At 41.4% G+C, this 25,588-nt stretch overlaps 3 protein-coding genes across 4 annotated transcripts in view; all 3 read left to right on the top strand.

Annotated features, from left to right (window-relative positions):
• myo15ab (myosin XVAb) overlaps positions 1-12,135 on the top strand; it is a 33,086-nt gene extending 20,951 nt beyond the window's left edge. Inside the window, exons 36-64 of the mRNA XM_061230473.1 lie at positions 164-367; positions 1,379-1,448; positions 1,606-1,759; positions 2,693-2,786; positions 3,102-3,216; positions 3,666-3,781; positions 3,951-4,010; positions 4,107-4,182; positions 4,268-4,383; positions 4,642-4,760; positions 4,973-5,114; positions 5,196-5,307; positions 5,458-5,532; positions 5,998-6,203; positions 6,431-6,582; positions 6,657-6,729; positions 6,882-6,954; positions 7,198-7,271; positions 7,459-7,541; positions 7,660-7,790; positions 8,113-8,207; positions 8,293-8,370; positions 8,494-8,590; positions 8,820-8,980; positions 9,272-9,405; positions 9,701-9,834; positions 10,096-10,229; positions 10,585-10,725; positions 11,521-12,135. Coding sequence (XP_061086457.1) covers positions 164-367; positions 1,379-1,448; positions 1,606-1,759; positions 2,693-2,786; positions 3,102-3,216; positions 3,666-3,781; positions 3,951-4,010; positions 4,107-4,182; positions 4,268-4,383; positions 4,642-4,760; positions 4,973-5,114; positions 5,196-5,307; positions 5,458-5,532; positions 5,998-6,203; positions 6,431-6,582; positions 6,657-6,729; positions 6,882-6,954; positions 7,198-7,271; positions 7,459-7,541; positions 7,660-7,790; positions 8,113-8,207; positions 8,293-8,370; positions 8,494-8,590; positions 8,820-8,980; positions 9,272-9,405; positions 9,701-9,834; positions 10,096-10,229; positions 10,585-10,725; positions 11,521-11,622 — 3,321 coding nt within the window. The 3' untranslated portion in view covers positions 11,623-12,135. The remainder of the gene's footprint in view (positions 1-163; positions 368-1,378; positions 1,449-1,605; positions 1,760-2,692; positions 2,787-3,101; positions 3,217-3,665; positions 3,782-3,950; positions 4,011-4,106; positions 4,183-4,267; positions 4,384-4,641; positions 4,761-4,972; positions 5,115-5,195; positions 5,308-5,457; positions 5,533-5,997; positions 6,204-6,430; positions 6,583-6,656; positions 6,730-6,881; positions 6,955-7,197; positions 7,272-7,458; positions 7,542-7,659; positions 7,791-8,112; positions 8,208-8,292; positions 8,371-8,493; positions 8,591-8,819; positions 8,981-9,271; positions 9,406-9,700; positions 9,835-10,095; positions 10,230-10,584; positions 10,726-11,520) is intronic.
• A 1,195-nt stretch (positions 12,136-13,330) lies between these two features.
• On the top strand, positions 13,331-20,661 carry alkbh5 (alkB homolog 5, RNA demethylase). Its single transcript, XM_061233052.1, has 4 exons — positions 13,331-14,861; positions 15,363-15,443; positions 16,693-16,827; positions 17,664-20,661. Exons 1-4 carry the CDS (start codon positions 14,170-14,172, stop codon positions 17,845-17,847), a joined length of 1,092 nt encoding a protein of 363 aa, XP_061089036.1. The 5' UTR covers positions 13,331-14,169; the 3' UTR covers positions 17,848-20,661.
• Positions 20,662-22,324: 1,663 nt separating this feature from the next.
• The window catches only part of llgl1 (LLGL scribble cell polarity complex component 1), a 59,545-nt gene continuing 56,281 nt past the window's right edge, over positions 22,325-25,588 (top strand). For both annotated transcript variants that reach the window (XM_061232626.1, XM_061232627.1), the window contains exons 1-2: positions 22,325-22,512; positions 23,863-23,960. In XM_061232626.1, the coding sequence (XP_061088610.1) occupies positions 22,432-22,512; positions 23,863-23,960 (179 nt within the window). In that variant the 5' untranslated portion in view covers positions 22,325-22,431. The remainder of the gene's footprint in view (positions 22,513-23,862; positions 23,961-25,588) is intronic.

The following is a 25,588-nucleotide window of genomic DNA, read 5'->3' as shown; positions in this document are numbered from 1 at the left end:
CTAAATATAGAGCTGTGCGGCTTTTGTATGCATGAGTATGCAGTAGAGCTTTGCTATTATATCCAAACATACAGAGCTGTGTTGTTATTATAGCTATGAATAGCAGCAGAGAGCAGAGCAGTGCTGTGGGCATACCATAAAGCTGCATGCTTGTGCTCCTCAGGCCCAGCAGATGACCATGCAGGCCATGGCCATGGTCAGCAGTCCCATGACAAGCCCGCTCACCAGTCCGCCCACCAGCCCACTGGTGAGCCCGTATGCCAGCTACCCTGCCAGCCCCTACACCAGCCACCCCACCAGCCCCCAGGTTCAGCACAACCCTCCCAAGAGCTTGACCCCTCTGCCTCGAGCCAACACAGCCACACCGGTGAGTCCTGCCCGGCTGTTAATGCTCACAGCCGTATTACATGCTTTTAATTTTATGAGCATTTGAACATGGTTTACTTTGATGCATTTATGTAGGTGGCAGTGTAGTATAATGGTTAGGGAACTGGGCTTTTAACCTACAGTATATGCTGCAGATTTGATTCCTAGGAAGATGACATTCTCAGAAATAGTGACAGTGAAGGTACATTTTTGTTCTTCAAGGATCAAATTTCCAAAATGTACCCTGAAAATACAGTAATGTTCTTTTTAGGTATAAATGATTATGTTTTTCAAGCAAAAAATTTACAAAGTAATGATATATTGGGAGGCGGCACGGATGGTGCAGTGAGTAGCAAGGAGCAAGGAGGTCCTGGGTTCGAATCCCCGTCGGCCGGGGCCTCTCTGTGCGGAGTTTGCATGTTCTCCCCGTGTCTGCGTGGGTTTCCTCTGGGTACTCCGGTTTCCTCCCACAGTCCAAAGACATGCTGCAGGTTAGGCTGATTGGAGAATCTAAATTGCCCATAGGTATGAGTGTGTGAGTCAATGGTGTGTGTGCCCTGCGATGGACTGGCGACCTGTCCAGGGTGTATTCCTGCCTTTTGCCCAATGTATGCTGGGATAGGCTCCAGCCCCCCTGCGACCCTGTTCAGGATAAGTGGGTTCAGATAATGGATGGATGGATGGATATATTGGGATACAATTTTATGTACTGTCCGAGTGACATGTATTTGTATCTATATTTCTGAGAGTGCACTGTTGTTATAGTACCCTTGAGCAAGGTACAGAACCTGAATTGCTTCAGTATGTCCACCTGTATGAATGGATACTATGTTAAAATGTGAGTTACTCTGGATAAGAGCTGCTAAATGCATGTAATGTACAGCATATATCAGTGCTATTGCCTGTCTCAGGCCTTTTTTCTGCATTGAGAGAAATGCAAACACATCTTTGTGATTGTGTCATGCCTTAGCATCGCTACAGTAATAACCTTAATGTTTTTTTATTACTGCAGACCAAAACATCAGCAAAAGGCAGTCTCTCCCGCAAGCAGGCCCCGGCTCCACCCTCCCAATACAAAACTGGTACGAAAGCCTGGCTTATTATGCCCCCTTCTGGAGGCAACGTGCCTTTGACTATTACTTACCAGAGAAGCATGTAGCAGAAACCCTGTACCTTAGCATTCATGTACATCTGGTTTGACGTGTGCTATACGCACTGTGCGGTTACTCTGCTTTTCAGTCGTGTCCCCGGGCCCAGTTCGCACGGTGCCCCCCGAGGACGTGGTGAGATCCTCCACCACCAACTCAGAGCACATAGTGCCAAGCCATAACATCAAGGACATCATCAAACAGTACCAATCACCTCCCCCTACCCTACCCCCAGAGAGAAAAAGGTAGGCTGTCGAGGCTTTCACACTCTACTGCCCTCAGCTGTCTGTAACAGATTCACACGAGCTGCTGCTGTTGTGTTTCTGTGCACTGCCATTACGTTCCGTAACTGTGGATGATTCTGGGCCAGTGGGCCTTACCATTAAAACACAAATAAGTCATTTAATTTACAAGGCAATATTATGCTTACATGGCTTGGTGTATATATCGAGTTCACTGCAGAGTGTGGCTACTCTAATTGAGTCCAATGAAGTAGAGTTCCTGTTTTGGTTTTTCTCTCTCTGATACTCCTGCTGTGACTTTTCATGCCATTGTTTCCCTTTTAGGTGTACACTGACTTTAAGGCATGTTGCCACTTTAATTAGCCCAACAAGCCAATCTGTTTTCCCTCACATCCCAATGCTGCATAGCTACAATTAAATACCAGAACACTACCCTGCTGAACAATCCGGCTATGCCAGCCTGAAAAATTAGCTGGCCAAGCTGGTCTAGCTGGGTATGAGCTGGTCAACCAGCATGGTCAATGTGGTCATGAAGCTGGTTCAGATGGGTATGAACTGGTCAACCAACATGGCCAAGCTAGTCATAAACTGGTCTAGCTGGGTATGAGCAGGTCAACCAGCATGGCCAGTGTGGTCATGAAGCTGGTCTACCTGGGTATGAGCTTGTCAACTAGCTAGTGCTAGTAGCTTGTCTGCACTGGTAGCTGGTCAACCAGTAGGCCACAAGAGCTCAGAGGGGCCAGTTTTCTCCTGGCTGGCCCAATACATTTTTTTCAAATACACAGCATACACCATTGCGGGAGCAGGGTTCTGTTGACATATATGGCAATTCTTGCTTAAATCTTTTCAGTAAAGTCTTGAATCAATATCCATTTTAGGACATATACTGTATGTGTCTTGAGTTTTTTGCATTACTGTCCCTGTTGTGCATCACAGAAAGGAGGGGAAGGTGTTTGTGAAGAAGATGGACCCCCATGATGAAGCCATGATGATCTTAAAAGGACAGATGAATGCTCAGCCACCCCCTAAGGTATAGGAAGCACTCCAGGGGATTATTCACTTTGACAAAAATGTAGACTGAATACTTAAACTGAATTTTAAATCAAGTTCTCAGCCAATGAAATGAAGGTGTCAGAGACAGATATGGCTTGCACTGCTATTTAAAAAAAGCTTTTGTCCAGGGTCTTTATGTAGTTTTGATAATGTTCCCTTCCCTTCTTTATGGTTTTTTCTTTACGAGCAGAAAAAGACCCCTGCCCCTACCTACACCCACACCACTGCCCCTGCCCCTACCTACACCCACACCCACACCCGTACCCCTGCCCCTGCCGCAGCTCCAGCGAAGGCAGAGAAGCAGGCTGCTGGAGGGGTTCGACCAGCCCGGAGCAGCCTGGTCAAAAAATCTCAGGCCCCAACACCAGTGGGCCTCCGGAGGGGCCCCGGCCCTCCACCCCCACCGGGTAGGCCTGGTGTGTGAGAGACCCTGTGTTCTGAGAAGAGACCCTGTGTGCTGATGTAGCTTAGGAGACAGCATGGTGCCATGGGTGCTTCTGTGTGCAAACTCACACAGTAAAAATATTCTGTTAACTCAACTCTTACAGATTTTATTTGAGTCCACTATGGTCACTCTAATTGTGATAGAGTTGAACTAACACTACACACGCACTGTACCCCATTTACTGTACTTATGGGGGGCAGCCTATAGCCTAGTGGCTAAGGTGCTTGACTGGGACCCAGAAGGTTGGTGGTTCAAGTCTTACTGTAGCCTGACAATAAGATCATTGCAGCTGTTGGGCCCATGAGCAAGGCCCTTAACCCCATATTGATCATGGGGGGATTGGCCCCTGCTTAGTCTTATCAATTGTAAGTTGCTCTGGCGTCAACTAAATAACTGTATTGTACTGTGCAGTGTCCCGGGAGCTCCCGGTGGAGGATGAGACCATCCAGACCCAGCTGCACAGGAGGAGCAGTGAGGAGCACTACACCTACTCAAATGTGCCCTGGAAGATGTTTCTCAGGAAGGAGGTGAAGCCCACATTTCCCTTTCTCCTGGGAATACTTTGCCTTCCATGACTAGCTTTCCCAGTGATCTCAACACAAACACTATTTTCTCCACTGTCCACAAACTATCCAGACCGTATTTTCAGGGTAGTCATTTTGTGTTGCTGAAGAGATTTTGTTTTTTTGCTTGTAGGTTTTCTACCCAAAGGACAGCTTTAACAACCCACTAGTTTTGGATCTCATATTCAAGCAGGTATATCTAGATCCCCATGGCCAATACATAACTGTGGTATTATTTACATAAACTAATTGCTTTTGTTTTCTTCTTTTGTTTTTTTCGTATTTCCAGATAGTCAATGACACTTTTTCAGAGGCATGCATACGCATCACCAAAGAGGAAAGGCTGAAAATGAAATCTCTGTTTGGTAAGTCGAGTGCATAATTAAAGGACATTTCACTCACTGCAAAATAAAATTGCTTTCGTGACAAACGAAATTGCCTTTGTGACAGCGGAGCATAAAATCGAGCCGAGCTCAGCCGGCCATGATGAGACCGTGAAGAAGAAGATTGTCGCTGCCGCCAGGGATTCCTGGGAGATTTACTTCTCACGACTGTTCCCAGCATCTGTGAGCATCGCGTCACTCTCTACGCCTCTACACTGTGTTATTCATTAAGCCACTCCATCCTCAGAGCAGAATCTATAACTCGTGTGTGTGTGTGCCTGTGTTTGTGTGCGCGCGTGTGTGTATGTGTGTGTATGTGTGTGTGCGCGTGTGTGCATGTGCATGCATATGTGTGTATCCGTGTGTGTGTGTGTGTGTGCATGCATGCGTGTGTGTGTGCATGCGTGTGTGCATATGTGTCTGGGTGTGTGTGTTTTGTAGGGGAGTGTGGGTACAGGGGTCCAGGTCCTAGCCGTTTCACACAGCGGGATCAAACTTCTGAAGATGGTGAAGAGTAGTGCTGCCGCCCCAGATTACTTCAGAGTCTTGCGGCCTTACAGGTACAGTACCTGTATGAGGGGTCGGGCTGCCACTGGGTAATGCATTCATTCTGCAGATACACTGACTGCACTTCACATCCCTACCAGCTGATATTGGCATGTAAAATAGTAATAAAATGAGAACGTTCATTTATTTATTTATTTTTGTTTAGATGTGTATGTACTGTAGCACCTCTTTAGCAGCTCAGTCGATGCTTTGGATCTGTTTTCAGCTACACGGATATCATGTTTGTCACGATACCTTCCAAGAACATGCTGGAGTTCAATCTGACCAATGAGAAGCTCATTCTGTTTTCTGCTAAAGCTCCAAATGTCAAAAATATGGTCGACTTCTTCATCACAGACTTAAAAAAGGTGAGTCACGGTCTTAGTGAGAATTTTTGCGTTTATAGTTTTCTGTGGATGGTCAGAAAACGATCCTGTCTCCTGCCGTAGGATTCCGACTATGTGGTCGCGGTGCGGAATCACATCACGGAGGACAGGACCCTTCTGAGCTTCCATAAGGGTGATGTCATCAAACTGCAGGCTATGGAGGGCCTAAAACAAGGTGAGATCCACTGGTTTGTAAACATTTTGTCCCCTGAAAATGAATGTTGATGCCTCAGATTAAGTGGACCAGTGAGTGTGGTGCCCATTAATCTCACCCTCAATATGTAACATCAAGGTCAGGTGCTCTAACCCTGTGGCTGCTTTACAGGCCACTATTATGGTTGCGTTGTAAGAAAGAAGGTGACCCCCCTGGAGGAGTTAAAAAAAGACACGCCCGACTTTGGTGGGTCTGTGTGGGTTGTTAGCATGGACTGGTTGACTTCAATCTATTTTGCATGTATTGAGATATACTGTATTCCAACACCATAAATTGTGTGTACAATGTTAAATTAAGTTAAGTTAAAAGCAATATAGTTTTCAGTGTTTCAGAGTGTGCATTTTACAGCTTGCAGTGGTAATGGTTTGCTGTTTGAATGACTACCCTGCTGAAAAAAACCCAACTCAAGCTAGGCTTTGAAACAGCTGATAGATGGTTGACTAGCTCATACCCAGCTAAACCAGTTTATGACCAGCTTGAACAGCCCAATTTTCAAGATGGCCAAGCTGGCATAGCTGGATTTTACAGCAGGGTAATTCTCCATATAAAAGCATGGTTATACATTCCCGCCTGATACACCTCTGTTGAATTAGTTATACGGACACTCATTGCCATTGACGTTGAAATGATTTTGTTGTTTGATACACGAAGGCTGGAAGTTTGGAGCAATGCATGGCCGCTCAGGGATCTTTCCTGCGGAGCTTGTCCAGCGCGTAGCTGCTCCAGACTTCATCAGCTTGCCCGTGGACAGGAAGGAAGAGCCCAAGAACAAGCAGGGCAGGGTGGCTGCGAGCGCAGCCGTGGCTGTGGCTGTGGGTTCAGCCATGGCGGCCCACGAGCTAGACCGAACCATCGAGGTACTCTCTAACACCACTCTGCCTGATGTCAATGCACATGTCAATCACTTTATTCAGCTGCACCAACTGTCTTTAGTAAACCTGAAAGCTGTTGCTCAGTCATAGAATGTTAGCTCTTAAATATAAATATATATTTTAAATTAAAAAATGTAGCATCTTTGTTGTGCCTTCGGTGTGACCGGATTTTATTTTTTATATTATGATGCAATACCACAATGTTCCTCTAGGTGGCACCCACTGGCAATGAATTTGGCAATGACAGTAACATGGACATAGATGACAGGATGCTGCAAGACAGCCAGTACAATCTAGTAGAGTTTGCCAAGAAATACTTCAGAGCAGCGCAGAGGAAGAACAGGTCAGTAATTTTGTACGGAGCGTTACATTTGAGTACATTTTCAAATACTGTGGAGAGGGAACCAAAAGAGTGATGAACTTTGTGAATGTTTGCAGTGATTCATATAAACAGAAGTCAAAGAAAGGCAAGGATTCCACAGAGCCATCTGACATGGTGAAATACACCAAGGTAATTTTAAAGCAAGCAACATAAACATATTTTTACATTTTATACATTCAAAACATGAATTGTGCAGCTTGTAATATAATACTTAGAGCAACTGGTGCAATGCAATATGTCACTAAGCATAGCTGTTACTTCCTGACATGATTTTTCTACAGTCTCCAATCCACGAGTCTTTGATAGACTTCACTGATGATAACATGAACAAAGTGGCAGCAGACATTTTCCTAGGTGAGTGGGCAGCATAATGTTGCAAGTTTAACATTGGAGAGTGCGCAATTAGTCAACGTGAAGAAACCATAACAACGTTTGGGATCAGGGCTTAGAGACGCTAATTTCCTCTTGGTAGTCTAAACACAGTTGAAATTAAAGTCTTGCTTGCCGTCAAGATTGTCCTTCCTAATCTTGGTGTTTACAGAAGGGCAGTGATGTGTATGTCATGGTGCCTGTCTCTCAGTCTCTGCTCCATTACAGCTGTGATGAGGTTCATGGGAGACGCTCCTCTCAAAGGCCAGACAGAGCAAGATGTCGTCAGCTCATTTCTGAAGGTACAAACTAATCTTGTCTCTGATAAGGGCAGTACAGACCACTAAAATGTCTTTTGAAATTTGAGTATTTGAATGAACATTACACAATGTCATACTCTGGTCTGTAAATATGTTGTATAGCTCATTTTAGAGGACAATTATGCTGTAATGTATTATTTCATTGACGATACCAATTCCTTTTCCACAGCTCATTGGAGAATATGGACTGATGAAGGATGAGGGTTACTGCCAGGTCTTAAAACAGATCACCGCCAACACCAGCTCGAAAGCGTAAGATGGGATACAGTACATCTCACTGAGATTCATGACTCATGAACTGCCAAATCCTTGAGGGGCTCCAGAAGGTTTTGCTTCCCTGATGATTTTTTTCCGGTTTCCATTGTTACAGAGACAGCTGCCAGAGGGGCTGGAGGCTGCTGTATATTCTCACGGCATATTACCGCTGCTCTGAGGTGCTGAAGCCCCACGTGTTCAAGTATCTGCAGGACGTCTGCAAGAGCCCGGGAGTACTCTTCCAAGGTAGATGGTTCAACTGTGGACGTGTTTACTATCTGATGCATAATAAATCGATTGCAACATAGCAGGTATACACACACAGCAAATATAAGGTCTTAAATGATATGAACAACGGCACCTTGAGAAACAAAAACCAGGATTACTCAGTTGGGCATATCAAGCATTCATAGAATCCCTTGCAATGGCCATCTACCTTTATGTAGTTGATATATTCATTATTGTCTTTTTTCAAATTAGTTATACACTTTAAACTATAATAAGAAAGTATATGATTTTCATAGATGAGTTCTAGGTTCTGTTTTAATGACCCATGGATGATTGACAGGGATTGCTAAAGCCTGCGAACAGAACCTGAGGAAGACCTTTCAGTACGGTGGACGGAGTGAATTCCCCAACAGCATGGAGCTGAAAGCCATGATGGTCAGTGTATTCTGAGGCTCACTGAGTCCCTGGTCCTGTACTGCCCAGTGTACTGTGGCTAAGCTGTGGCTCCTGTTTCTCTTAGGCTGGCCGAAGCTCCAAGCGGCAGCTTTTTCTTCTCCCGGGTGGAATTGAGCGTCACCTTAAAATCAAAACATGTTCAGTGAGTTCCCTAAGCTCTCCGCTCAACACGCAGTGCATGGTGCTGCATAAGAAATTATTGTTTAAAGAACCGGTTAACCTTTCATGTTGGGGTATGTAATGAGCTTCTGATGTTTGTGTTCAGATTGCTCTGGATGTTATTGAGGAGCTGTGTTACGAGATGGCTCTGCAAAGCCACGAAGCCATAGATGAGTACGCTGTTTTTGTGGTCATAAATACAGGTAAGCAGCACTGTGGGATTGCAGGTCAATAATGGATTAATGTATTTCCAGCTAAATCCCTCTGTAAAGAGACACAAGCTGAGAGTAATTCTAAAGAATAAGCCATTATCCTGGCTTTTAGGCTGAGGAAAGGGGAAAAGGAAAACTAAACAAGCAACTTCATTCTTGCCAATAAATGTTGGAATTAACCTGTATATAACCTGTAGATCACCTTTCTTTATTTCTCAAGGTCAGAATGTCCGCCCTCTAAACAAGAGGGAGTACATCCTGGATATTGCCACAGAGGCTGAGCAAATCGACAGTAACTACAGCTTCTGGTTCAGAAGAGTGATCTGGTCCCAGCCACTAAAGTTTGACAATGAGCTCTGCGTCACCGTGCATTACAATCAGGTACAGTCATTCACAGGCGCTATGAAGCAGCAGTAGCTCACAAAAATGTAGATTGTGCTTAATTACAACCTAATATCTTGGGGAAATATATCTTAAAAGAACGTGTGTATATCGATTGAGGGTGTGGTCATATAGCCCTGTGTAGTGACTTAGCTTAAGCACCATTAAAGTACACCATTGAAGTGTCTATGAACAGTCCCTTCCATCTTATTAAGCTAGTGTCTTGCCTAGCTGACTGAGGGTCAATGTGAGCTTCTGTGAGTGCAATATCGATATTTATGCCCTCTACAGGTGCTTCCAGACTACCTGAAGGCCCTGCTCAATGTTCTACCCCAGGGGAAGGTCAGCGAGCAGCTCTTACAGCAGGTTGCCAAGCTGGCTGCCTTACAGCACCGCGCCAAGGACAGCATCTATGTCCCCACCACGTACGTCAACAGAGCCATTCTGCTCTTTACATCATTCAGTCAATCAGTGCCCATAGGTCTACTTATTAGGTATTTGAAAAGACTTGCGTTTCGAGTTCAACATCAGTTATAAGCTTTAGCAAGTGAACACAACATGAAACCCACTGAATTCATCTTATTGCATTGTTTGAAACATCACAATCATGACTGTTTGACGTTGCTTTGTTCAACGCTTAAAGCTTACGGAAGTTCCTCATTGGATGTGAATGGAGCCAGTCTCCTGCAGGCGGTACTATGTCCTCTGTGTGTGTCTCAGGCACGAGGCCCAGGAATGCATCCCTCCTCAGCTGTATGTGCGGCAGCGGCCCCAGCAGTGGGTGGGCATGGTGACCCAGCACATGCAGCAGGTTCAGGCCCTGAGCCCTCACCAGGCCCGAGCACAATTCCTGGGTAAAGTACCACATTACCTCCTTACTATGAACGGATACTGTACATGGTCCATTCTCTTTGTTTTAAAATTCAAACGCTGATGATGAAATGGAAAAAGGTATTCCAGTCCGCACAGTATAAAGTGGTTTCCGAAGCATGTGATATCTCTCTATGGATAATTTATTTTTTCATAGCCGTTGCTTTGTGCATAATAGTCCCAGTTTAGGAGTTAGGAGCAGGGATTGTCTAACACGTGTGTCTGTAATTACCTGTATTACTCAGGACTGGTCAGTGCCTTTCCTATGTTTGGCTCAGCCTTCTTCTACATCCAGAGCAGCAGCAACAGCTCCATTGTGGCTCCTTGTGTTCTGGCTGTCAATCAGAATGGACTGAATTTCCTGGATAAAGACACACATGTGAGTCAAACGCGTTGGCTGCTGACTGGCAGTCTATGAAAATCTAGTAGAAAAGAAAACTGAAAGAAAGTAATCATTTTTCTAAGAAGTCAAAGCCCTTCAGAGACTATGACTCAATTATTTAATGTACTTTCTGAACTGAAGTGTATAATTATATAGAGTTCCATACAATTCCTACAATTTCAAATGCATCTAAATCTGTGCTGTTAACTATATCCTTATCCGACATCAATATCTGTAGTTTTATCACCTCAAGTCACAACAAAAGCAAAGGTACTGAAGTCTGCTTCCTTACTAACGCACAAAGTTTGTTGAAGGGTGTTAATGTTTGTCATACCTCCACCGTATTCCTTAGGAGCTGATGGTGAAGTTCCCTCTGAAGGAAGTGCAGTCCACACGAACGCAGAGACCATCGGCTGGGTCTAGCTTTCCATATGTTGAGATCACGCTGGGGGACCTGACTTCTCAGCACGTAACACAGATCCAGCTAGAGCAGGTACAGTATGAATGGGGCCAGACTAACCCTCTGTCTGTCTTTCCATATCCTCCTTTGGACACCATGAACTCTGAAAAGGGAAGGCAAATAGTGACTGTACACTAACTCACAAAGGATGTTCTATCACATAACTCATAACACAAAACACTTTCTACTGACTTTCCTCCTTTTATCTGCAAATCCTATTTTCTGCTGTTACCACCTGAAGATAAAATGTGGTCCAGTTTATTGTTATGGAAATGAAATATGCTGTAATATACTCCAAACAGTGGACCTATGTGGAAAATAGAATGTTAAATATATTTTATGGATTTTATAGATAATATATGCATTTCAGTATATTTTGCAACCTATTCCAGTTCCATAAGGGTTAACGCATTTTTTCTTGTCGAGTTTTGTTGTCTATTAAAATGGTTATCCTTTTTTAAAATGCAATGGTAATTTTACTGGACAGTTTTATCAATGCAGTCTACTGTAGATTGATATTCTTTTTCTCAGTTAAACTAAACCAAATGGATCATAATATTATATATAATATGGTGACAAACAGTAGTGAAAGAATGTTATGATAACGTATGCAGAATTGATATTTCAGAATCATAAATGCAGAATAAAAAACATGAATAGATTCTTATGTACAGAACATTTCTATAAGAATGTCATTGTTGAAGCAATCCATAAGTGTCTATATATTTGCATGTAGTCTTTCTGTGACTGTAGGCTGGGGATGGGTTAATACTTGAGTGAGTACGTATGTGTTGCTGATGACAGGGATGTATTGATGTGTCCCTGCAGGGCCTGGAACTGTGTCGTGTTATTGCCATGCACATGGATAACCTGCTCTCAGTTCGGGAAAAAAGATTGACTCTGCCCCCTAGCGAAATCACTCTGCTTTAAAATGGCCTCCTCCAGTGAGGTGTTGCGCCACCCGAACAGCTCCAAAAACGACTCAGTGAAAGGCAACTCATCATATCTTAAACTTCAACTACCTCTTGATGGCAGCAAGTTTTGTCAACATTTTCCGTTTGCTTAGAGTTCTTGTTTTCCTCTCCAAACACAGTTAAAGGATTTTCTTCAATCAATGTGCTTGTAAACTATGATTTCAGTTGGTGGTAAGATTAATCTTTTAAAAGCCTTGAGAAAATATCGCTAAATTTCTTGTGAAAATGCATTTTTTTGGTTTTAATTCAAGGAAGCAAATTACAGCTATGCAAGACATAACAGCTACGAAAGCCATCTTTCCCCAAAAACCCAATGTTGTAATTATGGAAAGATCCAATGATAGGTTTGCTTACTGATGTATGTTGATTTGTACTCCACTGTAATACATGCATAAATATGTATTGCCTACCTGTGTGGATATTGTTGTGCATGAAGGACAACAAAACAAAATTCAAAGCAATATTTTTGTAAAACATTAAATATTTCTATAGAAATATCTATAAGTGTTGTATATCCATTTGTTACTTTTGCAAAATAGTTGCTCTCTTAACAGACCTACAGACGCGTGACTCACTTTAGCTGAACTGGAACTTCCCGGCAGTCATATGAATAACTAGGTCAGAATGAGGGGACACTTGGTATTGACTCAGCAGGATGAGTGTCCAAAGGAGGAGTGGGATAGAAATACACAGCAGCTGTGCAGTCAGTCCCTGCTCTTCTGCTGCATGCTTCTCTCATGTGTAGGGGCTGAAGAGGAAATCCTCCAGATGCAGCACACTGAAGACCATTTAACTGCTTCATTCATGTTTGTGTGTAAAGAAGCTGTATAATTACTCGGAAAAACAACAAGGTCATTTCTTCTAATATTTAAGTGCATCTACTACTTTCATTAGGATGACAAATGCAGATCAAAAAATAAATAAAAATTGGTCAGTGACCTAAATGACAAAACCATAACAATGTAGCACAAATTGGTGCTAGTTCAGAAGTTACCCCATGTCCTTACTATTTAAGATCTGAAAAGCCATAGAAGCAAATAATTATACCGGACTGGAATCGGCCATTTGTATAATACTAGCACTTTGATCCACAGAACATGCGTATACATGCATAAATATATGCATATAAATGAAGGTGCTCCTTTTTGGAAGTTAGTATTGCCGCTGACAGTCAATATAATCTCCATGACATTCCATGCTATGACTGGAAAAAGATGATGTAACAACCTAAGACATAAATCCATAAAGTGTGGAAATTACTTAAATTTTCTTTTGCAGAAAAATATATAACACTATTCCACTCAATACATAAACTAATGAAGTCATCTTTTGACGACTAACTACTATAATGTATAATGTAAAGTGGAGAGCCACTTGTTTGATATTCGTGTCATAAAATAAAAGTATGTATGAGTATGAGTATATCGCTAGTCGCTACGAAGGGTGACATTTACGTAGGCACAAAATAAGGCAGCTACATCACAAGCCATGACTTCATTTCTCCAACGCACTTGATAGGATCTGCTCTTAAATTAGTTACTTGCATTTGACTGCTGTTCGTTACAACCAATCAAAATTCTTAAAGCAGTATGACCCCTGTTTTTTTGTTGTGGTTTTCCAATCAGATCTATTAGGGGGAGGGCACATCTTGAAAGTTCGTATGATCTGTCTCGAGGATATTCTATTTCGGCATTGTAAAACGAGCGAATTTGGATGTGGTCTTATATACGCAGGAAACGATGGTAACCTGTAGCATTTAAGTACATTAATGCAAGAAAAGGACAGAATACACCACGTGAGAAATTTGCCATTACTTTTAATAGAATATGTACGTTTCCTTCAGTTGTTGAGAAGTAGATTGCTTTGGAGATAAAACGCTTTGGGTGAATTGAGCACGCGCGGAAACACGAGCATGCGTGTTCTTACTGGGTTACACGAGTTTATTTTTCCTTGCTTGTTTTTTTATGTGGCTAGCTAGCTAAGTGCTAATGAAGTAGGTCAGAATAGCCAACAAGGGTATAGTGTCTTGTTTGTAGACGAATTTACATTAATTACGTGCGTTAACAACATTATCAAGACCTACTGCATTAACAATCTACACAGTAGCCAATGTTATCAACAAATTCATGCATCAGTACAGCTAGCTAGCTAATGTAGCCCACGTCGTTAATAGCTGTAGCCTGATAACTGTTAACTAGATGGCTGTCATGAGAATTTCTTAAGATCTTCTTGACAGTGTATAGTCTTTATTGTCAGATTCCCTATCGTGATAGACATCAGAACGGGAATACACAGCACTTGCAGTGAACCGTGAAACGACCCACCTAGCGTTAGCTATCTAGGCTAAGTGGCTAATATCCAGCGAGTTGGCTAACCTTAGCTGCTGAGTGTATTCAACCCCCACGCAAAAAATGCGTTAGAGGATTTATGTCTTTACAAAATTATCTAAAACTGAAAGATGAGAATAACGTGTCGTTTTTATGAGCTCCCAATTTAATAAAACATGGCAGCAAGTGGATATACGGATCTAAGGGACAAATTGAAGTCCATGACTCCACACAGAGACAATTACAAAAACAAAATTTCAGACCACAGCAATGGACGCAAACGTAAATTCCACGACTCCGAGGAAGACTTCAGTGACCCTGAAGAACAGCGGGAGGTGGAGGCCCGGAAAGTCAAGAGTGGCATCAAACAAGTGAGCATTTTCAGCCCAGAGGAATGCTCTGCCATTGAAGCGAAAATTGATGAGGTTGTTTCAAAGGGAGAGAAGGGTCTATACAGAGAGCACACTGTGGACAGGGCACCCCTTAGAAATAAGTATTTCTTTGGGGAGGGTTACACCTACGGTTCTCAGTTGGAGAAGCGGGGGCCGGGACAAGAGCGACTGTACTCAAAAGGGGAGGTGGATGACATACCAAATTGGGTACAAGAGTTGGTCATCAAAAAACTGGTTGCAAGTGGAGTCGTACCTGAAGACTTTGTGAACAGCGCAGTCATTAACGACTACCAGCCTGGAGGATGCATTGTCTCTCACGTGGACCCCATTCACATTTTCGAGAGACCCATCGTGTCGGTTTCGTTCTTCAGTGATTCAGCGCTGTGTTTCGGCTGCAAGTTTCAGTTCAAGCCCATCCGAGTGTCGGAGCCGGTATTGTTCCTCCCCGTTCTTCGCGGGAGTGTCACTGTTCTCAGGTAAGATTACGTAACCGCGCCGGCGGACTGTTATGGACATTTCTTTTAAGAATGCAATATGAAATGGTTTTAACGGTAACATGTTTTTCATCCATGCCACCATGCATATACTGTGGTTTACGGACAATAACAGTACGCTCTTGGCTTGTTTTCCTGAAAACTACAGTAAAATTATTTTATTTTCAGCTTAGTTTTTTCACTTTGTTTTAGTATTAAACGTTTGTCATCTGCAGACTACATCGTTACTTGACAATGCCCTGATTGTAAATTCTGGTTATTGTCAGTTTTTTTTTTTACTTTTCAAAATCCTTTAATTATTTACTTCCAGATTAGTTTGGTAATTCATTACATTGACTGAAATTAACAGCATAAAAGTGTTTTTTCAGTTTATTTTAACAAATAATGTCTGCTCATATAAATCACTCCTTCACCACAGATTAAGTGGTTTCAGAAAAGGGACTTGTATCATAGGAGTGCGTGTCCTGTGTTTTTTCGTTGCAGTGGTTATGCTGCAGATGAAATTACCCACTGTATTCGACCACAGGATATCAAGCAAAGAAGAGCTGTTATCATACTAAGAAAGTGAGTAGCTTGTAAAATATCTCATCGAAAAATAGTGTTTGTGATTGTTAAAACATGTTCACATTAATATCAATGCGATGCCACATTATGAAAAATAATTTCAGTCAAGGTTGAGTGATTAAACTCTTCTTACCTCCATCAGACATGCATCCAGTAATAATATGGTCAAGTGAATTTTTGAAAGAACCCAGTCCTAACTACCCATTGTCAACATTACTTTGATCAAATCTGGTTGGCTTAACCTAATTTGCAAATATCAGCAAATTCATTGGCTCAAGTGAACTGACAAAATTGTTGCCTGTCTTTAAAGTAGTTGCGCTTTTTATTAATGTCTACCATGGTTGCTAGCTAGCCAATTACTTTTAACATGGTCAGCGCAAGGCATTTTAAAGTGTGTTCTTGAGGGTTACTGCATGTTCAAGACTACCAACATTAGCTGCTAAATGTATTCATCACGGTTAAGATGGGGAAGGCTGAGAAAGTCAGGCTCAGGTCAGGTTTATGCTAAACAGTTTTTGTTTATTTGTGGATTTGATATCATGGTTGCTTTTTGAAAGGCTTGAGGTCTCGTATTTCTCTTCTGGCTTCACTGCATGTTTGGCTAAGGTTAGTGAAGATGCCTGGAAAATGTTTTGAGTTTGTTTGCCAACTAGAAAGGGAGTTAAGCGGGGGGTAAGCGAGGGTTTGTTTATGTTGGTTCCGTAGTAACCCAGTCACTGAGTCTGCTGTTAGTGGCAGAAATCATTCTCTCTCAGGTCTCCGTATCAGTCAGCTGTTTCAGCAGTGTGCAGCTTCACTTGTGCAAATGCTAGCCTGTTTTGTGATGGAATAATGCAAATAAAATGTGATCTGTGTTTTTGTACCCATGCAAATGACCATATAACCAAATAATGTTTTATTTTTGCCCCGCAATATGAATGCCAAGTTTGTGACAATGGTTGTGCTGTATGTGACATATTACATTGAAAACCAGAACATTGTTAATAAGAAAGCAAAGGTGCTTTGACAGTCAGTAGGTGGTTCATAGGATCACTTGCTCAGTACAGGCAGTCTCTCTAAACTAATATATAAACCCATCAGTCCAACACATTTACCCTGCATACTTCTACACACATACTAGACTATAAGCACTTTGTTTTCAGTCAGTATTGCTGAAGTATAAAGCTTGGGTACAGGTGAACAAACATTATGGTGCATATTGGACTGGATTTGTAAATAATGTGTGATATCTCCTATTCCCGTTTTCAAGAACAAGATCTGACGCACCGCGGCTGGAGGTGAATTCACCCAGTAACACCACCCTCCCCGTTTCCCTTCCTGAAAGACCCCAGATACTGAAAGCAAAGCGCTCTCATCGGAAGGCAGATCCTGATGCTGCTCATAGGTATGAGTTTAAATACAATATTCTTTGACTCACCATTTACATTTTTCTTTTAAAACGTTCTTTTAATTTATTTACTTGACATTTTGTCTTCATATGTATTTTGCAAGTTTTCACATTCATGCCATATACATATGGCAACTGTTGTTAAAAGGTTCAAACCTTTTGGGAATAAGTGGGAGATGGAGAACCATGTGCTTTGCAACAGTCATACTTTCATTTCATGAATGGGTTAAAATTATTTTCTTTACATTGTAATGTAATTATCATAAACTGATAGTATTTTGTAGTGCAAATAGTGCAAAAATACTCATTTTCTGTGATGGAATGTTTGAAAAAGCTGTAATTGATTAATAATGCTCGTTTGTCTTGGGGTGCATCTTTGATTTAATGTGATAATGGGAATATTAATGTAGGAATCAATTGAAATAAATTTGGTTTGCACTTGAAATGGGTAACAATTTTCTGAAACAATTTCCTGCTTTTTAACATGCGTGTTTTCATTCAGTCCTTTTTAGGAAATGTGTGGATTAAATGTAACCGTGTTGCACTTACATAGAGGTGCATTTTATTTTGTTGTGCTTGATGCAATGCTTCTGTGTGGGGAAAAAAAAGTATATAATGGCTCCTGGCGAGTTAATGAGTAGATTAAATATAACCGTTTAATTTAGACTTTTTACATGTAAACCGTAAAATAAGCATTTTATTTTGCTGTGCTCACGTCACAAAGTTTGGGATGCAATACTACTTTGCAAAAAGTCTATAACGGCTCCTGGCAGGTTACTGGGTAACATGCCGTGCAGTGTGAAATGCTGAAGTGACGTGCCCTCTCTCTGCAGGCCGCGTGTGCTGGAAATGGACAAGGAGGAGAACCGTCGCTCTGTCCTTCCTCCACGACATCGCCGGAGGAGCGACTCCAGCTCTGAGAACTTCTGGAGGAGATCCCACGAGTCCACAAGGAGCTACAACCACTCCGACGATAGCCCCAACTCTGCTCGAAAAGTCAAAATGAGACGCCATTGAGGGGTGTTGTCCGTCCAGGGTGTCTGAGGCCCGCATGGAGACATGTTAATAAAATCCTCAACTTGCATGCAGGCCTAGAAATAGTCATGAAGGTCATGTGTCGGGCTGTTAAGCAGGCCACCAGTTTGATTTTGTTGGACGTGGTTTTGGGGTGGTAGAGGGTAAATGAGGATATGAGGAATGTGATTAAAGCAGCATTTATTTAGCTATGTTACAGTGGTCAGTATATGACTTTGAAATTCAGAACAGTGTGAATCCAAAAATGGGAGATTGATGTGACCACTCACTTATGTGACCATGTTGTGCAATTTTTAATGCACACATTTGTGAATTTGAACCATAGGTGATGTCCCTCTGCTTGTACCAGGAGCCTTTTTTCTCTTAATGATGTCATTAGAGTTCTGCATGTTGTTTTATTTTGTCTGATTTAAAAGTCATACGGTTCATCTAATAATGAAGTGGCAATATTTCAAAATGGAATAACCTGTCATCTTGGAATAGGATTATATTTTCCAGTAAAAGCCTTTTGCTTTTGTTCCCTGGTTTAGTTTAAACAGATTTTGCACATTAGGAATAACATGAGTAATACAGTTCTGTCTGATACATTGTCAGTTGCGGGAGAACAAAGCTAATGTTTGGGGCGTATTCAAGGCTGGTTGAACATCTAATGAACTCAAGACTCAAGACTGCCTGTTTGGCAACATGAATCGACATTTTTATATTGTTCATGGTTGACGAACTGTGTATACCCACGCAATCTGGGGCCCTCTCACTAAGCCTATAAAAGGAGGCATTATCACTCAAGGGTGATTAAATGTATGTTTTTCAAGTCTGTCCATTCATTTTTTAATTGGTTGAGAAAAAAGACACTAAAAGACAATAAACACTATTGGTAAATTGGTGATTTATTTGGATGTTTTGTTTTCCCCCTTAGAACAGTCAGCTAATCTCTTGAAGTGAATACAAAAGCACTTTTGTGTTTTGTGCTTGTATATTTTTCTATTTCAGTGCTGAAGGGACACTGGTTCTTCCAGTCACATATCAATGTCATTGGTACCCTGCGGGAACTTTGCATGTCCAGTTATTTATGGATTTGTGATGAAATGGCTTATTCTTTGAGGATGGGTCCCATTAAGTTCCATTTCCTTACAGTTTCTCTATTACAGTATGGGTCCCTACAACTGTCTTGTCTGGAGTCATTGGCTTGGTATACTCGTGGCTTAAGAGAGTAGTTTTAAATTGATGGATTTTCCTTGTAAATAGGATTTTTGTTGATGTGTTTATTGTTATTCTGGATATTTAAAATGGTTTCAAATAAGACATGAAGTAACAACATCAATGTATGTGTGTGCTGACTCTGGAAAGAACACCTGCATAAAACCCTGACAAATGGATGTTTCCATTCAAAATATGCAAATGCAAAGGTGCCTGGAGGGTTTTAGTTATTTTTGGTTATTTTTTTTTTTTTTTTTTTTGGGAAGAGTTGCTTGTCTGCAACTGTCCTAAGATACATGCATGGTCTTTTTGCTGAATTGAGAACTGACTATATCACCCTATAGATTGGGCAGGCTGCTGAAAGGTAATGGTCTGGAGTTGACGGTTATATCCAGTCTTCTTTCCAAACCCTCCTATGTTATGAATTGTGTATTGACTGCTCAGTCAAGTTCATAGTATTGCCACTCTAATACTTTTGTTCATTTCGAAGGTTGTGTGTAAAGGAATAGATTTTTTTGTTTTTATTGGGGTTTTTTTTTTTCAGAGAAGATCTAAAAAGGGACAAATTTGGTAACATCGTTTACTCCATCTCCTATAGACTTTGGGCTTTATTTGGCATTAAACCGAGTCTAATAAGGACTGCATTGAAACTCCTCTTACCTTGCTCTCATGCCTTCATGATGAGTTTTCATTTCTTTGGTACAGTTAACAGTCTGGCCCCATCAGTGATTTGACTACAAAACAAGTGTCAAAGTTTTTTTTCTATTGCAGATAGGAAATAACAGCTGTTCAAAGAAATCACACACCTACTTGTAACAAAGATGTACAGGTCTAAAAGTTGAATTAAAGAAGGAATTGTATAAAGTGAAAAAAATGTATGTACAAAATCTTTTAATTCATTTATTGTATTGGCTTATTTGTATTCAAGTTTTATTTTTATGGCGCTGTGCCTAGAGAAACTTGATAGGTTTGCTTTTCTTGGATTGTTCTGACTTTATTTTTTTCCTACTGGACTGTTTAAAAGCCTGAGTGCACAGGTGCCCTGCTGCTCTCATTCAACAGTAAAGCAGAAGGCATGGTACTTTGCTAGTTTAAAGGGATCTGTTCTTATTAGATTTAATTGCAGGCCATTTTCAGCCCAAATAAATTTTTTTGCCTTTCCCCTATTAGTTCTGCTCATGTCAAAGAAACGGTTTAATGCTTTTCTATTAAAGCATAGATTTTAAATGATTGAATATTTCGTAACCCATTTATATATAGCTTTAGTTATTGTGTCATTTCAAAAAAACGGCAGTATTTATTTAATGAAAACAATGTATTAAGATTAGGTCGGCTGTCCTCTTGTTAGTCAAATCAGTTTGCCTGCAGTACATTTTTTATTTCCTGCTACGTCATATCTGAAGTGTTCTGCCAGATATAATCAACTTCTGTATTGATAGCTAAAGATTTTACTGGCACGCGGTTGGAGCAATCCAGGAGACAGAATGCATTTACTTTGAGTATCTCAACAGTCTGGTTGCTGACTTTCATATTTAATTTGACATGTATACTGTAATATATTGCATTTGATTAAAGGAAAAAAAGAATACCCTTTCAAAACTGTTTTTGAGATTATTTTTGTGATCCATTTGTGACATTTTATGATATTGCCATAATTGAAGAAAGGATTAGTGGTTTTAAAATGAAGTGTTATTCCACTGTTTTGTATCAATCAAGTAAGGTATAGTAAGTAATATACCTGACAATATAATATTTGTTACTTCTTTTAAAACATTTGAGGTCTTATTTATTTAATTTTTCTGTGCAGGTGCAGATTTTCTGCCGTTTATCAGACGGTCTTCTCCAGAGTGAATCATAGTGTTAAGATTTAAGGGGCATTTCAGTGCAGTAATCCCCTAGAGGGGGAAGTACACTGTCAAGAGACTGCAAGTGCAGAAATGTATCCTATGCAGCTTTGTGGTTTGTGACCTGAGTCAAATTAACTGTTGATGACAACAGCTTTGTGTACAGGTTTGTAAAAAAATACAAGCCTGGAGGGCCATGCATAGACATTGGAGCTCATATGCAGAAAATCGTATACGAGTCCGGGCTGTAGCCTTTGTGCTGCCCGATATGAGATTGAGGTGGGGTAGGGCAAATGCCATCTTTAAAAATGGCTGCATAAATTGCATAAGACCAAATTTGCTGTCTCAGGGTAGGGGGAATATGTTTCACTGTATGTTTGTGTTTATCTGTGCAAATGCCTGCACGCCCGTTATGCATTTTCTTTTCACACATTCTCTCCATCCATGCCTTTGAACAGACGTCCCCTTGCAGATGACAATACAGCTTGTAAGAAAATCCTTTGGGATTAATGCTATTATCAATAGCATTGCTAATACAGAGTGTTGCACGGTATTACATCCAAAGTTATAAATCCATATTGTTTAACAAATCTGACCACAAGGGGGCAGACGATTACTTTTTTGAGGAATATACTGTATTTTTGTGTGTCCAACGTGTGTGTGTCATGTTTGACAGTACTCTGGCATACTTGTTTTTTTATTATAACATTTTCAATGGTGGATTTTTAATAAAGATGCATTTTATCATCTATAATGACACAGTTATGCCTGTTGACAGAATGCAATGTTCTTTATTGGATTGTGCAGTGAATAAGCATTTCCTTACTTTATCTATTTCCATTATTTTCTATATTTTATTTAATAATAAATATTTTATTTTATAATTTTCATGTCTTCCAGAAGATTCAGATGAATGAATGATTGAATTGATGAATACATTTTTAAAGAACTGGACAAGGTCGAATGGCACTGTGACAGCAGGCTTTGGCTATGTTCAACAGTAAGAACGTGATTAATTTCAGAGAGACAGACATAATATTGTGATTATTTTGTCATTCATATAGCAGTAGTGTAAATCACCTCTCTCTCTCTCTATCTGCAAAAGAGTGAATGTGAATATCATCACTGCTTTGTGACTGTTCCTTTTTGTATTCCAAAAGCTATTTCTGAATGCGTGACCTACATTTGGAAGCAAATAAACTGAAAAGTAGTTTTAGTAAGACAAGAACTACAATTCCCATATTCCACGTTTAACGTCGACTGACCCAAAACCTTACTCATGCCCTTCCCTCTTCACGTCTTGTCTGTGGTTGGAGGGTGGGAATCAGCGTTCATCTGATTGGTTCGAGTGACTGTCAGTCTCAATCGAATGTATTCATTTCTCTGGCATCTAGCTACAGCTTTTGAGAACTGGATACAAAGAATCGAGAGCTTGCATGGATCTCATTGTCTTACGTTGATACAAACCCGAAGGATCTGAAAACTTGTACTTTTCTGTCGTCGATACTTTTCAACCGGCTTCAGGATGATGAAGTTTAGGTTCCGAAGGCAGGGGAATGACCCACAGAGGGAGAAACTCAAGCAGGACCTTTTTGCATTTAATAAGGTATGCTAAAACATCGGCAGATGAGACACCCATTTTATGCTGAAAGCAAGCGTGTTGTCTCGTGTCGCATCAATAGAATTGAATGGTGAATGTATAGCATTTAACAAGTCTTTTTTGCGAACTACACCGGGGTGCGCATTGTACTGCTTTTGTCATAGTTTGTCAGCATTTGACGCATTTAAAGGACATGCACTAGTGTGGCGTGGAACTTGCAAAACGAACCGTCTTGACTAACGGTCCCGCGTAGCGGACAATCAATTAGGCTACTTCTAGCCTTAGCCAGGGTTTTACTGTAGTCCGCGATAGGCAGCCCTATTACACATGAAAAAGTATGATTTAATGTATTGATGTTCAAAATATTGGCATTGTGTATAGTCAGGTGAACTATAGCCTAATACCCATTTTAAGAAGTTTCTGTCAATGAAACCCCTAGGCATTTGTTTTATCTTCATCTCTGCCGTTGCTATCACATTTTCATTTAAATGTGTTGATTTCAGAAAATGTGGTGTTGTCGCTCTGGTGTAAACATGATCTTAAATGGGAGTTATATTGCTTGTAAATGCTGCCCGTTATATTTTCATTCGTGTATTTTAGTTAATTTTAGTTCATTTCAGTTGTTTATATAGTTGTTTATGTCTACGTGGAATTATGATGACTGATGTGAACTCGTTCGTTTACATTTAGAAATGTATCGCCGGTAGCCTATAACTATTTAAATGTAGCTACAGATGGCTTTTTATACCATTGGGTTCGGTCGAGGAACATATAGCCTATGTGGACGTTATAGCATTCGTTTATTGAAAAAAATATTGTTTGTAGGAGATCGGGGAGAGGGCATCTTTGTACTCTGTTTCTCACTTCCCATATGGTTCACTAGGTAAGCTTGTTTTCATTTGCTTGTGCACAACTCTGGCTTTTGAAAACGGCACGTAACTTCTCCATTTGCTTAGGTTACTATTGCCAGGTAGAATTACCAACTGTAGACCGAAGTTCAAACAAAAAGGTTGAAATGTTTTCATTACAGCATTGCAATTAAAATTCAATTTAATTTAGCTGTAATTAAATGACAGGTGAAGGAAGAGGTTTCCTCATGCATTGTTTAATGCTGACAACCGTGTAGTAGCTTTACACACTTTATCTTTATCTGCCTTTGTGCAGTACATGGGAGGTGTCCTGGAGGTGCTTGGTATGACTCCCTGCATCTTCACCCATAGCCAACTCGGGTGAGGTCAGGAGGCTGAAATGCCTCAGAGTCGTCTGATACCTTGTCCCCCCACATGCTGCGCTACAATATAGCAAGTGTCGTGGTAATGAAAATGGGTCTTTTAAAATCTATATCCTTTTTTCCAGACTGTTGAACATGGATTTCCCAATCAGCCCAGTGCCTTTGCTTATGACCCCAAACTGCGACTTATGGCCATTGGCACCAAGTCTGGAGCAGTGAAAATGTATCCTTTTTTCATTATAGCCCATTGACATGCTGCCACGAAAGGTAAGACTATCGCTAATTTGCAGAACGAGTGGTACAAGGACAAGGTATTTGTACTGTGTAGAGCAATCTCAGTTTTTACTTTCCCTGAGATGACGTTGTGTCTTCCTACAATGATGGTTGATGGCACTGCCATTAAAAAAGGATGTTTCCCTGCTATGCTCGTGAGCCTATTTTGTTGGACATGAGAAAATATGTAGCTGTCTCTCACATTTGAATCCGTTGTCTTAAATCACTTGTGGTTGGAATGGCCCGTGATTGCAGTGAATGTTTGAATGCTTATGGGCATTCACTGATAAGTAGCAGGAGGTTAGCAATGTCTCCCCAGAGTTGTCCTGCAAAGCTGTTGCCACAGATTTGACATTACCATAGAAACTGGATTGGGCAGAGTGAAAAATTCCTGCTGTGCCTGTTCTTGTTTTTGTTCTTTCTACATGGTAGCAGTTTGCAGCTTGGTGGTGCTTGACTAAGTAGTATTTGCGCAATGTTTCTGTAGCACCAGGGAGTCCTCAAGAATCGATTTAGTTCATAATCTCTATCTGATGACGGGCTGAACTGTTTATGGGTTCATGTTAGAAGGTATTGAGCGATTCTTATGAACTACAGTTTTGCCATTTTATTAATTCACATTAATTTCCATTCAAACAATGCTCTAGGTAAAATAAATAAAGCACACCCAGTAAGACGGTAAGGCTGTTTTCGCAAGTGCAAGATAAAATCGTGCACAGGAAAGAAATGACGTGTGTAATGTGAAATTCCATGTCTAGCCGCTCCACTGTGCATGTGCCCTTCAACACAGTGCAATGTACTGCACTGACCCAGAACTGCACTGTCTAAGCATCACTGGAAATTGGAGAGAGGGTGGAATAGACCACTTTGATTGGAGTTTCCTGTTCGAGGCTGAAATGAACTACAAGTGGCTCAGGGCTTAATGCTCAGGAGACGTGCTTTACTTTTGGTGCCGGGTGGTTGCACTGTGTGACTCATCCATGTGTGTGGAGGGAGGGAGGGAGAGAGAGAGAGAAAGAAAGTGAAAAAGAGGGAGAGATGCTAGGTGGAGCCCGGGAGAGATAAAGTGAAAAAGAGAAGGAGGGAAGATGTGGTGGAGGGAGGGAGAGGGAAAGTGAAAAGGACCAGGATGGAAGATGTGGTGGAGGGAGGGAGAGGGAAAGTGAAAAGGACCAGGATGGAAGATGTGGTGGAGGGAGGGAGAGGGAAAGTGAAAAGGACCAGGATGGAAGATGTGGTGGAGGCAGGGAGAGAGAAAGTGAAAAGGAGAAGGATGGAAGATGTGGTGGAGGCAGGGAGAGAAAGTGAAAAAGAGAGAGAGGGAAGAGGAGGTGGAGGGAGCGAGCAAGAAAGTGAAAAGGAGTGGGAGAGATGCGGGGTGAGGACAGCTGTCAGACTGTACCCGCTGGGCACACTCTGTTTCTCCCCGTGGTCTTGTACCTGTGCAGAGGCCCTCAGTCCTCCATGTGCCAGTACATTGTTGAGCATCTGCATCCGTACAGAATGCAGAGCAGCGGTGTGGGTCTGCTGGACCTCTGCCATCACTCTGCTTTTAGACAGAACCCCTGGAGAGGCTGT

The sequence above is a fragment of the Conger conger genome, chromosome 2, assembly GCF_963514075.1.
Source record: "Conger conger chromosome 2, fConCon1.1, whole genome shotgun sequence".
NCBI classification, from domain to species: domain Eukaryota; kingdom Metazoa; phylum Chordata; class Actinopteri; order Anguilliformes; family Congridae; genus Conger; species Conger conger.
Note: the sequence above shows the minus strand (reverse complement) of the source record. Positions and strands in the feature narration are given on the sequence as shown.